This window comes from Nerophis lumbriciformis, linkage group LG09 (assembly GCF_033978685.3).
Source record: "Nerophis lumbriciformis linkage group LG09, RoL_Nlum_v2.1, whole genome shotgun sequence".
Lineage (NCBI taxonomy): Eukaryota > Metazoa > Chordata > Actinopteri > Syngnathiformes > Syngnathidae > Nerophis > Nerophis lumbriciformis.
The window spans coordinates 10276424-10291709 of NC_084556.2; the positions used below are offsets into that span (position 1 = coordinate 10276424).

The window sequence follows — 15286 nt, forward strand, 5'->3', positions numbered from 1 at the left end:
GTACGCGTAGCGAGACCGGAAGCGATGTAAAGGAAGAGGCGGGGGCTGCGAGGCTGGCGTTGACGTCAGGATGGATGAGCTTCACGGAGCCTTTGCTGGATGAGCGTGTGTTGGACAATTTGGTCATCCATGCGGCCTGGACATTGTCCGAGGGTTAATGGGCAGCCTTGGAAGGAGCTGGTGCTCTTGGTCGCTTCTTTAGGTCTGCTCCTGTCTCTGGACGTGCTGCCCGTGACCCTAGCAGGCGATGGCGTGTAGCAAAGCAGAGGCCACCGCGGTGTATGTGGGTGTTGAATTGGTGTTTTGGTTCTGTCTATGCCTGGTGCAATCGCATGTGTGCAATATGTATTGTTTATTTTTTTTGTTGTGTTTTACTTTGTAGCTGTATGTAGTAAAGGTGGCGCTAAAGTGGCAGCTGGTTGCAACAGCTCTGCTTTTACAATAACTTTTACGTCTCTTGTGTTGTTTGATGTTTCTCTCTTGTTTTAATGTTGTTGTTTTTACCTTATTTTAGTGGACTTTTTGAATCTGCACTGCAAGCACATAATTTCCCCCTTGTGGGATAAATAACGTCTGTTCGAAAGTCTATCCTATCCTATTCCAAAAGGCTGCGACGTATCCCAATACTTTGACAATGGCATTACTACTTGGAACTTCCCCTCACCTAAAAAAAACGTTGTCACACAAGAGCATTTTAACAATACAGGAAAACAATGCACAAATAATAATGAGGATAAATGTTATTTATGGCTATAAAAAGTATTAATACAACTAGAATAACAATGAGGAAATAATACAAATGTGAACACAAATTGTATGTGTGAAAAATTTAAATGCAGTGGTGTGCAAAAATATTTAAGCACACTTGTTAAAATCTTAGAAAAATTGTGTTTTGTTTCCAGAGAATGAATTTCCCTTTTATGCCATTATGAAAGGTAAAGGCAAAGGTAGTACTGCAACAATTTCAGCTACAAATTTCCCAGCAGACACAAGAAATTGATATGTTGATTATATATACATGTCTTTTAAAACTGATCTTAAAACAATGTTGTAAATTGAGACAACATTGATATCTAACACTGTATTCACATTGACGAAATTACCACATTTCAATGGTCAAATCAACGTCACAACCTGACATTGAATAAACGGTGTCAAAAAGCCTGTTGTTTCAATGTTGTATTAGTGTTGTAGAATATTGGTTGGGAAATGACCAAAATTCAATGGTCAAATCAACGTCGGAACCCAACATTGATTAAAGGTTGCCAAAAAGCATGTTGTTCCTACATTAATTTTAAGTTGTTCAATGCCAGGAACTAATTCAACAAGTTTGTTTCAATGTCTTGTGTCTGCTGGGTTATCGGTCCAGTCTATTTTTTTATATTTTTCTCAAATATTTAATGTGGTCCCCTTTGGCAACAATCACAGCAGCGCATCTCTCTGGCCTTGTGTTGATGTATTTTCTGGGAGTTTCAATCTCAATGTCGTTCCATACTCTCAGAAAGACAAGAGATTTGACTGTTAGTCAGCATTTTCAAAATGCAGTGTGTTCCCCAGAAATTTAAAAAGGTAGCATGCAGGTGTTTCTGGAACATTAATTATGCAATATCAGTATGGTTGCAGGTTCCATTATGAGAGAAACAATAGGACCTTTCCCACCAAAAGTTCAACTCTTGGTTCCTGTAGAAGTGTGTGGTTTGTATTTCAACGTCACTTCACAGTTCAGGATAGTTTATACAAATCAGGCTGATGACGTATGGAGGAGTGGTTTAGTATATTTCTACACTGATACCATGTATATAAACAGACAATATTAGGTCACAGTTCTTTTACTAAAAAGTAAGTAAATGAAATACAAAGCAATCATGTACAAAACGATATGATTTATGAAATAAAGTGTACCAAATTGTCCAACAGTCAGAGAGTCGTCCTCTCAGTAAATGATGAATTAATTAGGGCTGTAAATAACAATATATAAATAGTAAATTTCAGTGTTTATCTCACGCCAAGAATACAAATACATCGGCTTTAGCGTTAGCCGTGTGTTTAAAAAAATATGTTTTCGGAACGCCCCCAATGATGTTCAAACAATCAGCGTTCGACAGCACAGCCCGCCCTCGAAAACGTTCAGGGTAGCTTCGAAAAGTCCCACCTAGCGGACAGGAACTCCAAAAGGTTCCTGAAGAACTAAATTTACCAGAGTAGTTTTTTGGTGGAAACACAGGGGGAAGCTTATTTACATATAAGTGTGAACATTCCTGAAAAAGTTCCTGAGGTGGAAAAGGGCCTAACGATTGAAATAAAACTTTGTTTTCCAGTTCATGTCAAGTGTCTTCATATTTTTGTACACCACCACAGTACTTTATCAGAAACATTAACCAGAAAATTGAATCCAAATAAATAAATAAAATGAAAATGAATAAATACAAAAAATTATATCTTTCTCCATATGTATATTTTTTAGATAAAAAAATAAATCCAAATGCTGCTTTCTTTTGACTCTTCCTAATGTTCTAGTCCAGTTGCCAGTCGGGTGGGCATTTGCCAAATCTGTACAGATCTGCGTTAGAAAGGTGACGTTCGCGAACAAGTCGAGTCTTTTTAACAGCTCGTTCAAGTGAACGATGAGAACCGATTCAGTTGTAATTTGTTGTTCCACTGGGGTGAGTTTTTCCTTGCCCTTATGTGGGCTCTGTACCGTGGCTTGTGCAGCCCTTTGAGACACTTGTGATTTAGGGCTATATAAATAAACATTGATTGATTGATTGATTGTTTGAGAGACGTTCCTTATGCAAATTTCCCAGGCTGTTCTCACAGAATCAGGATCAAAATCAGCTCTATTGGCTTTATTTAGTGAAAGAGCAATGACATCACTGAGTTGGAGTCATCCCAGAGGGCTCTTATTCAAGTGACATACACGCACTAAACATAGACAGTTAAATTGGGGTAGGAGCACCTGAATCTACTGGAGCCTTTTTTGCCGCTGTATTTTGAATTAGAAATAGATAAAGTGGTGTAGCGATGTAGTACTCCTTTGCGTTGTGTACATCGCTACAGTGGCACCCATCCATCCATCCATTTTCTACCGCTTGTCAGGGTCGCGGGGGGTTGCTGGAGCCTATCTCTGCTGCATTCGGGCGGAAGGCGGGGTGCAACCTGGACAAGTCGCCACCTCATCGCAGGGCCAACACAGATAGACAGACAACATTCACACACTAGGGCCAATTTAGTGTTGCCAATCAACCTATCCTCAGGTGCATATCTTTGGAGGTGGGAGGAAGCCGGAGTACCCGAAGGGAATCCACGCAGTCACAGGGAGAACATGCAAACTTCACACAGAAAGACCCCTAGCCCAGGGACCGAACCCAGGACCTTTGTATTATGAGGCACGCAGTGGCACCATCCTGTGGAATGTTTATGCAAACAAAAGCCAAATTACATTATTATCAATATTTCAAAAATAATTCTCACCAATAGTGTCCATTTTATGTATACATTTTTAATTGTTGACCACACCTTTATCGTATTACTTCCCCGAGTGATTGTTTCCTTGATAAAAAACAAGTTACTTAAGAAAAATCGATATATGAAAATGGATGGATGGATATAGATTTTTTTTAATTTTTTTTTTTTAAGAACGAGCCAGCCTTTTGAACGGCTCTTTTAAAGGAACGACTCTTCAAGGTCTGTCTCCCTTCAAAGAGCCATACAGCCCATCTCTAATCAACGCGTGCATAAAAACGGCTCCAAAACGAATCGTTTATCATCCATCCATCCATTTTCTACCGCTTGTCCCGTTTGGGGTCGCGGGGGTGCTGGAGCCTATCTCAGCTGCACTCGGGCGGAAGGCGGGGTACACCCTGGACAAGTCGCCACCTCATCGTAGGTCCAACACAGATAGACAGACAACATTCACACACTAGGGCCAATTTAGTGTTGCCAATCAACCTATCCCCAGGTGCATGTCTTTGGAGGTGGGAGGAAGCAGGAGTACCCGCAGGGAACCCACGCAGTCACGGGGAGAACATGCAAACTCCACACAGAAAGACCCCTAGCCCAGGGACCGAACACAGGACCTTTGTATTATGAGGCACGCAGTGGCACCATCCTGTGGAATGTTTATGCAAACAAAAGCCAAATTACATTATTATCAGTATTTCAAAATAATAATTGGGATGAGAATCAGCACCTCCAAGTCCGAGTCCATGGTTCTCGCCCGGAAAAGGGTGGAGTGCCATCTCCGGGTGGGGGAGGAGACCCTGCCCCAAGTGGAGGAGTTCAAGTACCTAGGAGTCTTGTTCACGAGTGGGGGAAGAGTGGATCGTGAGATTGACAGGCGGATCGGTGCGGCATCTTCAGTAATGCGCACGCTGTATCGATCCGTTGTGGTGAAAAAGGAGCTGAGCCGGAAGGCAAAGCTCTCAATTTACCGGTCGATCTACGTTCCCATCCTCACCTATGGTCATGAGCTTTGGGTTATGACCGAAAAGACAAGATCACGGGTACAAGCGGCCGAAATGAGTTTCCTCCGCCGGGTGGCGGGTCTCTCCCTTAGAGATAGGGTGAGAAGCTCTGTCATCCGGGGGGAGCTCAAAATAAAGCCGCTGCTCCTCCACATCGAGAGGAGCCAGATGAGGTGGTTCGGGCATCTGGTCAGGATGCCACCCGAACGCCTCCCTAGGGAGGTGTTTAGGGCACGTCCAACCGGTAGGAGGCCACGGGGAAGACCCAGGACACGTTGGGAAGACTACGTCTCCCGGCTGGCCTGGGAACGCCTCGGGATCCCCCGGGAAGAGCTGGACGAAGTGGCTGGGGAGAGGAAAGTCTGGGCTTCCCTGCTTAGGCTGCTGCCCCCGCGACCCGACCTCGGATAAGCGGAAGAAGATGGATGGATGGATGGATTATGTATACATTTTTAATTGTTGACCACACCTTTATCGTATTACTGCTACGAGTGATTGTTTCCTTGATAAAAAACAAGTTCCATCCATCCATCCATTCATCCATCTTCTACCGTTATGTAGATTTTTTTGTTTTTTGAAGAACGAGCCAGCCTTTTGAACGGCTCTTTTAAAGGAACGACTCTTCAAGGTCTGTCTCCCTTCAAAGAGCCATATATCCATCTCTAATCTACATGTGCATAAAAACGGCTTCCAAACAAATCGTTTATCTTCGTTCACATTAATGGGCCGTTCAAAAAACTCAACTCGTTCGCCAACGGCTCCCAAACGAATCGGTTATCATCGTTCACATTAATGGGTCGTTAAAAAAACTCAACTCGTTCGCCAACGTCTCATCTCTACTCAACATGCTCCCTCTAGCGGTACTAGGTAACCACCGTGTTTTTTTGTTTGTTTTGTTTTTTAAATTAAAAAGTAAAATCCTGTTGAAAACATTGATTTTTGTGTGTGTGTGACTGTTTTCTTCAGAGTAGAAGCAGAGAGGGAGACTGAAATTTCAACTCCAGTTGACGCACCGAGTCCGACGTCTATGTTGGTTTGTGGTCTTCGGTGGCAGCTATGGGGCGGAGAGAGAGGGAGGAGGAGTGCGGATGTCACCGGACAGGACTGCGGGGGAAAGCAACGAAACTGGAAGGCTGTCTTCTCCTCGGGCCGGCCGGTGGGAGGAGGTGGTGGACAGCGTTAAGGTAGTTTTAAACTCGCCGAGGTGGAGGGCGGCGTTGGAGCTCGGCCCGGTTGTTGCTGCTGCTTTAACCTGAGACAACATGGAGCTGGAGAACATCGTGGCCAACACCGTGCTACTGAAAGCCCGTGAAGGTGAGGATGGAGAGATGGCGGAGTGACAGCTTCAGTGTCTGGTGTCTTGTGTCACGGATGACAAGTGGCTTTGATGGTGATCACATAGTTTAATAATGATGGGCCACAACGTGGGAATATATTCGCATACACGCACCGCATTCTCACTACTGACGTGCGGAACTGCATTCGAAAACTAAGCCATCTAAAGTCTTCTGTCACCTGCACCTGCATATACGTCTTCTATACCGCTATTGATTGATTTGACGACTACTTGGCAACGGTTGGTTGATTCGGCATGTAAATATTGTCAATTTGATGCTGAAATCCGACTAATGACATTAGGTGTAACTAACGCTGCTATTTTACTCTTACCATCCCTCAAGATGAAGCTAAACAATTATCGATTATATTATTCCCCATAGGCGCCGATCCCCTGGGTGATTGATGGCAACTTTCAATCTTCAAAATAATTTTTGAAAAATCAATCTTGTTGTAGTTAATTTTACAAAGTAATAAAGCCTCAAATCATATAGGATATTAACTTCGCTGAACGTCTATTTTTTTTTAAATACACACACACCGAGCACCCATCCATCCATCCATTTTCTACCGCTTGTTCCTTTCGGGGTGGCGGGAGGGCGCTGGAGCCTATCGCAGCTGCATTGGGGCGCAGTGCCGGCCCAAGCCTCCATGGGGCCCTAAGCAAAATTTGATTTTGGGGCCCTCTATTTCTGCCAATAATATATAAATAATATATAAACTCATTGCGGCTCTGGCAGTGTTGTTTACATTATCCTATTGTCAGCCTGGCATGTCTTTACAAATGACATGTCATTTATAAAGATATGGGGGTGGCCCAGTTAAGAACATAAATAATACCAATGAATGAACGAATGATGTCCAGAGTGCCACATATGGTTCCTAATCTTAAAATGTAGAAAACATTCAGCTACAAGAGTGGCCTGGGGTTGAACAGTCCAAGTGATAAAGCTTTGTATTTACAGTAAAAGTGTCATCTTGTCTCATCAGTCTTGTACATATTAGTCTTTAATTACTAGTTTATATTTTTAGTTAATTGTTCATATTTAATGTTTACTTTGTACAAAGAGAGCGCAGTCTACTGAAGTTAAATTCCATGTGTGTTAAACATAACTGGACAATAAAGCTGATTCTGATTCACTTTATTATTTTTGGTAACAAAAACCTGAAACAGCAATGTGCAAAAATGTTGACCTAAAATTGTGTTTTTGTACAATAATATATCTTTGATCATTTAGAAATCATCAGTCAGACTCGTACATGCAAAAAATAAAAAATAATAATTTTGTTAATTGCTTTTGGGGGCCCCCTGGTGGCCGCGGGGCCCTAAGCAAGCGCTTAGTACGCTTATGCCTTGGGCCGGCTCTGTTGGGGTGGAAGGCGGGGTACACCCTGGACAAGTCGCCATCTCAACACAGGGCCAACACATATAGACAGACAACATTCACACTCACATTCACACACGAGGGCCAATTTAGTGTTGCCAATCAACCTATCCCCAGGTGCATGTTTTTGGAGGTGGGAGGAAGCCGGAGTACCCGGAGGGAACCCACACAGTCACTCACTGGTAGAAATGTAGATCGGCGCCTATGCGTATTCCCTAACACGTTTTCGTAGGGTTTCACAGTAGTATTTTACAAGTGTGCCGCCCAAAATACTACTATTGTTCATATATAAGAGACATGAAATTCATTGTCCATAGTTTTTTTTAGAATGACTGTATGGTTCTGCGTGAAATATGAAGTGTAGCAACACAGTAAGTTTCCCATGCTTGACGTTGCAGCATCGTCCTGTCGTTTGCAAAACAGGATGTTGAGGGTGAGCAAATAGTACTTTGTGGGTAGACAATGTCTTATCTTTGTTATAATAATGGCCTATTTTTTCTTTTAGAGCATGTTGTGTTTTCATACATGCTGGCTAACTGGGACAACAAGAGACTGTCACAACCCTTAGCTACCGAGTGTTGTGTTAAACATCTTCCCAGCTGATGCGTCCCATCAGCAGAGCAGCACAGCCACAGGCCTTCTGTTGACCCTTGACCTCCCCTGAGTGTAAACAAAATTCTCTTTCTGTCACTCGGGGGGGGGGAAATAAATGGTTACGATCCTACGTGGCTCAAACTTGCATCCGCAAAGTACAAAGACAGTTCTAATGTTGGCGTAAGTTGATCTGCGTTAGTGCTCTCAGTATGCTGGGCATTAATTCAGTCAATGTTAATGGTAGGGAGACAGAATTACTCAATGCAAGATGCTTCCTATTAGCGGCAGAGCAGAGGTTGGAGCGAACTAAATCCAACCTCAGAGCAAACAATTTTATTACCGGCTGATGCCACTAAGACTACTACAGTCATGTGCCACTCAGGCGTGCATAGGTGCACAGGTGTCAAACAGAAAGCCAGGGAGTTAAATCTGGCCTGCCACGTCAATTTATTGTGGGCCGCATAATAATTTTAATGTTGCATGCCATATCAATTAATGTGGTCCGCCACGATATTTTAATGTTGCCCTCCACGTCATTTTTAGCTGGTCCGCGATATAATATAATGGTGGCCCGCCACAGCAATTTAACGTGGACCGCCACATAATTTTTTTGTAAACTGCCACATGATTTTATGTGGCCTGTTCCATAATTTTAATGTGGCACACCACATAATTCTAATGTGGCACGTCATTTTATGAGCTCCACCACGACATTTTAATGTGACCGTCTACATCATTTTACGTGGCCCGCCACAAAATGTATGTGGTCCGCCATATAATTTTATGCTGACCCACCACTGCACTCTATTGTGGACCGCCACATCATTTTACTGTGAACCCCCATTTGATTTTTGGTGGCCCGTACCATAATTTTAATGTGGCACACCACATAATTCTAATGTGGCCCACCACATCATTTTATGTCGTCCGCCACCTCATTTAATGTGGTCTGCTACGACATTTTAACATGGCCCGCCACATCACTTTATGTGATCTGCCACATCTTTTACGTGGCCCACCAATTTCTTTAATGTGGACCATCACATGATTTTATGTGGAAATCCACACCATTTTATGTGGCCCGCCACATAATTTATGTGGTCCATCCGCCATATAATTTTATGGTGGCCCACCACTGCACTCTGTTGTGGACCGCCACATCATTTTATTGTGAACCCCCATTTGATTTTAAGTGGCCTGTCCCATAATTTTAATGTGGCACACCACATAATTCTAATGTGGCCCACCCATTTTATTAATTTTCATTAATTTTATTTGGGGCGGTATAGCTCGGTTGGTAGAGCGGCCGTGCCAGCAACTTGAGGGTTGCAGGTTTGATCCCCGCTTCCGCCATCCTAGTCACTGCCGTTGTGTCCTTGGGCAAGACACTTTACCCACCTGCTCCCAGTGCCACCCACACTGGTTTAAATGTAACTTAGATATTGGGTTTCACAATGTAAAGCGCTTTGAGTCACTTGAGAAAAAGCGCTATATAAATGTAATTCACTTCACTTCACTATGTGGTCCGCCACCTCACTTAATGTGGTATGCAACGACATTTTAATATGGCCCGCCACATCACTTTATGTGGTCTGCCACATCTTTTATGTGGCCCTCCACATGATATTATGTGTCTCTCCACGTCATTTTATGTGGCCCACCACCTCATTTATGTGGCCCACCATGTCGTTTATGTGGCCTGCAAAAAGCTGGAAATAATAAAAGCTATTTCTGGCAAAATGTACTTGTTATTTCGATTTTAACAGAAAACGGTTCCACATGCAATTACAAATGTTCTACACTTTAATATTAGCTGATGTTCCAATAATTTTTTTTTGGTCATGAAAAATAAACACTTAAAAATCTGCTTGTCATTTTAACTTTCGATTTCAAAGCAAGTTATCCATCAATCTATAAAAAATATAATCATTTAAAACATGTGACTCCCCTGATATAGACGAACGGCATGGCGTGGCATCTGTAAAGCTGACGTTTAAGCTACTGTAGTGCTGCTGTTTGTAACAAGGCCCATTCTGGAGCAAAAGCGGTTTCTAAAAGTAACCCAAGCACCTCACTCTCACAACATTAGTCCATCAGAGCGGTAACAATCTGGCATTGTGCCTTTCACACAGTTTGCTGTAACCATGTGTGCATATACACAAAGACACGGCATCACACTATCACAAAATAAGCCAGCATCTGGTTTGACATATAAAACGTTATACTAGGACAGTGTGTTAACTTTGACACTCTAACCTCCAGCATTGGGGAGTTGCGTAACCTTGCTGCTGTAGAAAACATAGAACACTGGGGTCCAAACTTGTGGTTTACATAACTGAGGCGTACCTCAAGGCACCTCTTTAAGTCCTCTCCTTTTTGGCAGTTTCAACATTTTTCTTTGTGATGCAATTTATGTAACTAAGGTTTTGCTGTAGCTTGTTTACTTTAGATGCAGTTGATAGTCATTTGTTCAACTTAGTAGTGTTCCTTTAGGGTCTATTTTAGGTCCTCTCTTTTTCATCATTTTGGATAATCAAGTTGTGGGTCACAAGTTCAGTTAAAAAAAAACACAAAACTTGTATTGTGCAGCAGATTCTTAAAAACACTAGAGTGCTGTGATAGAGATGATCTTTGACTGGCTTTTTTGCAGAAGGTCCTCAAAAACAGCAGAGCGCTCCTGTAACTCTGACAAAATAAATAGTCCGAAATCAAATGTCTACTGTAGAGGATGCTGGTTCACCGGAATATACAAAATAAGACTAACAGTGAAAAGAGAAGTGCGGTCCCTTGGTCCTTAGCTGCCTGGAAATGTGGCCCCCAAAACAATTTAGTTGAATATCCCTCTGTAAACCCTATAATATGTATCTCACAGCTTTTTAACACATTTTAAATTCTTTTTTTTTTACACATTAAGAAACCATTAGAGGAATATGTACTGTTGTACATACAAACAATGCAGTTACAAAACATCACGTTTTGTCAAAGCATCTTCCTGCTGGACAAGACAATGATGAGTTAATTGACTTATGATGAGACAGTGCTAGTAATTAGTAAAACAATACTGAATGACCGATGCTTTCTGAAATGCGAGGAGCGATATTGTGTCCCTCAACATCTCAATGTGTGTGTTTAAAAAAAAAAAAAATCACATGGCCGATACAGCTGCTGTTTTCTTTGACTGCAAAGCACCATACTGTGTGTTACTATTTGGCTCATTGCAGCTATTTATTTAAAAAAAAAAAAACAATTATATGTGCTTAATGTTTCTATATTTTTGACTTTGGGAATTAATTCAGTAACTTTTTGTTAAAGATTAACACTAAATATCTTTCACAAGAATACCTATCATTCTCTTTTCTTTTTTTGTCAATTTTTGGTTTCTAAGTTGATTGCATGCAAAATAATCTGTACGTTTTTGAAAACAATTTTACATTTATGGCTGTTGTGTAATCCTACAATAATTGGCATAATTATTGCATGTTATTAAAGTGGAGCTGTCCTAATATTTTGAATATAGTGCTATTATCATGTATAAATATGTCTGTATTCCCTTTTGCTTTAATGTTGTATTAAAGTATTTTTTGAAATTGTAGACCCCTGGACAGATAGCTACTATTATTATTTATTTGCAGGTCAAATGTAGTGACTTTTTTAATCCAGAAGATCGCGGACGACTATTATGAAACACCAACACAGTATAAGTGCAGGGTCGATACATGTAGTGAGTGTGCCATACTGTCACTGCAGTGTCATTTAGTCATCACTTCACAGCACCCTCTGCTGGAATTATAGCTGCAACACAGTTCTTTCCACTGCAGACAGCGCCATCAAAATACTTTCTATTTAAGTTACAATGAAGAGTAACTAATTATTTACAATTTAAAGTAGAAAAATGAAATCTGCAAATATGTGGGATCTGCGAATAGGTGGAAATATACTGTATACATACAGACAAGGACAGAACATAGTAAAATAAAATGAAAAAGTACAATATTAGAAACTAGAAAATGTACAGATATTAACCGGAACCTTTATACTGCGTTTGATTATGATACTGTTCATTCAGTCAAGTGCAGAGAGTGTCTGGCGTCTTTTGTTAGTTGTTTTTTTTAAATTGTGGAAGCCGCTATCTGTACATTTTCTAGTGATAAAGATTACGCACAGACAACACCATGCTTTGTTTTTATAATTTGCTGAACAAATATTACAGACTCTCCAGATACAACTTCAAAGTTTTACTTATGAACTGTAACCTTTATACTGCATTTGATTATGATACTGTTTATTCAGTCAATAGCAGAGTGTGTCTGGCGTCTTTTGTTAGGTGTTTTTTTTAAATTGTGGAAGCCTCTACGTAAAACTTTGGAGTTGGGTCTGGAAAGTCTGTAAAATTTGTTGAGCAAATGATAAAAACAAAGGATGGTGTTGTCTGTGCGTAATCTTTATCATCTTGTTTTGCCTTTAGGTTGTAGTAAATCACTTTCAGTTATTCCAAAAATTGACAAAAGCATATTGCGGCAATTTGCAAACAAAACAAACACACTTGCTATGTGTCAACTGAGTCGACCTTCCTTCGTGACTTAAAGCTCAAAAGTTCATCTAGCGGCCTGGAGGGCATATGTAATGTATTTATACCCACGTTGTGCATCTGGATCTACATTGCCTGAGTCGTTTCTGCCTGTTATCGATTATGATCGTATGGCAGATTTCATTATTTGGTGGCAAACAAAACATCTTGTTTGCATTGAAAGCGCATTACATTAGATAAACAACACAACGCGGCGGCTAACATGAACACGTGTTTACTCTATGTTTTGTTGTTCTTTACAGGAGGCGGTGGAAATAGGAAAGGCAAGAGTAAAAAATGGAAGCAAATGCTGCAGTTTCCCCACATTAGTTTGTGTGAAGAGCTGCGACAATCCACAGGTAAGCCAGCAACATTTTACAGTACCATAATCAAACGCTAATTGCCACACTTTGACAGACAAATAGCAAAATAAGTTATTATATAATTAATTTTTTATGCGCTCTTGCTGAGTAAATGTAATTTTTTCACAGCAGCATACAGAGTATGTGTTTTACAAACAAATATTTTTTTTAACCATAAACTAGATGCATGCATGATATGGGAAAATATAGTATGTGACAATTTTAACAAAGTAAATATAATACCGTACATATGTAAATATCATATACAATTATATGATTTACACACTTTAAAAACTTACAAAAATAACGTTTGTAATGAAAGACACATAGTGCATCTGGTAATAAAATATGACAGCACATAAAAAATAAAAATATTTAAAAAAAGTCTTGATGCTATTAAATAAGAAATAAATACATTTAACATATTGTCTAGGTTATTTTATTAGATTATTAATATTCAACATTTTATTTATTAATTTTACTAAAAAATACTTTATTTGAGCACGAAGAAACGCACATCAAAGTGCTAATAATTGAAAAAAAGAAATAAAACAATTGCATGTTAATGAAAAGTTGTTTTGTACTCTTTCTCCTAATGAAATGACTCAATGTAAACACTTTCCATACTGCCCTATTATCTTCTCTGGGGTAATATTGTAATGTAATTAGTGTCTCACAGTAAAGCCATGCATCCCGTGGTCTCTCACTGCCCTGCACTTCGTGTCATTTCCAGTCTTATCCGTGGAAGTCACCGGCCCTGCTGTGTCTTTAATGGCCCCCGTCCAAACAAAGCGGCCTGTGTGTGTACTGTGTGTGTGTGAGCGTGTACATTAATACCACGGCGACAGTCCAAATAACGGATTAATAGTATAGCAGCATGCATAGGTCGGCGTCCCACACCATTTTCACCATTATTTCTGACTAAAACATTGTACTTTGACACATCTCTTGTATGGGATCCTATTTGGTTGCGTGGACTAAATATGGTAGCCAATGTGTAAGAAGAAATTGTAGATGCTCAATGAGATACATTGTAGTCCACAAGCAAGACCGGCTCCTAGCATAAACACTCTCGGGTTGTTTAGGGCCACTCGGGGGACCACTTGAGCAGGGCCTGGGCTTTTGTAAAGATTTTAAGATTTTTTTCTTGAATTTAAATTTGTCAGTTATAAAATTCAATGTCATAAAAGTGAAAATAAAATCAAACTTGCTGTCAAAGTTCAATAATAAGGTTGTATAAATCAAATGTAGGAATGTGTATACAAAAAAACAAAAATTGACCGCTAAACACAAACGTCATAATGTCTTCAAAGCTCACATTTGTACATTCACACACAGCACCAACATTTGGGAACCAGGATGAGGTGATAGAAAAATTGTAAAATATCTATTTGTGGCAGCATCTGACAAAGTTATTTTTAAGTTTAACTTTTTTATCTCCTAGAACATAATTGTGGTGTGTTCAAGGACCCTAAATTAAAGTTTGAAAGAGGGGCGTCACTAGTTTTTAAAGAAAGGTGAAGACTAACCCCACAGTAGATGCAATAATAATAATCGTCATCATAATAGTAAAATAATTATGTATTATTATGATTATTATCATCCGTTATGTGTAAGTTGCTTTACACTATGAACTTGTCATGTTTATAATATTTTTTTAGTAAATAATAACAGTTTGTATGATTATTAAAACTCATATTCTGGCTACTTTACGTTACATTTGTTGGCACTATTCTGAACTTAAAAAAACATTAAAACACCACCACATAATTTTGGAGGATTTATTAATATTTTAGGTAGCATTCAGCCCCCCAAAAGAGGCCTAATAACGCTTGATGAAAAACATTATTGATGAAACAAAGACCTGAGCGTGTATAAGTAAAAGTATTGTGGGGTTTCTGATCATTGAGTGTGCCATCTACTGTGCTTCCGGGTTATCGCGTTGGGAATACTGGCAAGTGTGTAGAACGCCTGATACAATGATCGATTGATGAGAGTGTATACATGCAAGAAACAACGTCACATAATCTAAATATGTTAATACCATGATTAAAAAGTCTAAACCTAATTATAGTTATTTTTATTTCAGTGTTTTGAAAACCTAGTCTCAACCAAATTAAGTCAATCATTTTTTTTAGTGCATGTAAATACACATAGTGTGTGCATGTGAGGCAGTGATGTTACAGTAGGTTAAGGGTGGGCTGGAGGCCTTAAGGAGTCTATTAATGTTATTAAATAAATATAATTACAAAATCTTGTTTAGGACCAGACAAAGCCTGTCCTTAATCATGCAGTTACTTGTCTTTGTATTGGATCTCGTTAGGTTGTGCAGGTTATTAGGTATCTGGTGAGCTCATGATTCATATAAATTGACTCCACAACGTCAAATTAAGGACTGGGACAAGAGAAGAAAAATAATAGCAACGCCAGCATAGCTATGTGAGCTGGTGTGCAATAATTACACATTTTAACAGCAACATCATGCTAGGTAAGAATATTCACTGGAGAAAAACTAAATGACCAAATGTTTGTAGCTCACTGACTGATAGTTGAAGACTTTGTTGTAAGATGTGAGTTTTT

The 15286-nt window shown here is 39.9% G+C and overlaps 1 protein-coding gene across 2 annotated transcripts in view; it reads left to right on the forward strand.

Annotated features, from left to right (window-relative positions):
• Positions 1–5530: 5530 nt before the first annotated feature.
• The window catches only part of grk6 (G protein-coupled receptor kinase 6), a 41983-nt gene continuing 32227 nt past the window's right edge, over positions 5531–15286 (forward strand). Inside the window, exons 1-2 of one of the 2 annotated variants that reach the window (XM_061962664.2) lie at positions 5531–5777; positions 12608–12703. In XM_061962664.2, coding sequence (XP_061818648.1) covers positions 5726–5777; positions 12608–12703 — 148 coding nt within the window. In that variant the 5' untranslated portion in view covers positions 5531–5725. The remainder of the gene's footprint in view (positions 5778–12607; positions 12704–15286) is intronic. The other variant, XM_061962662.2, reaches the window with a different exon arrangement.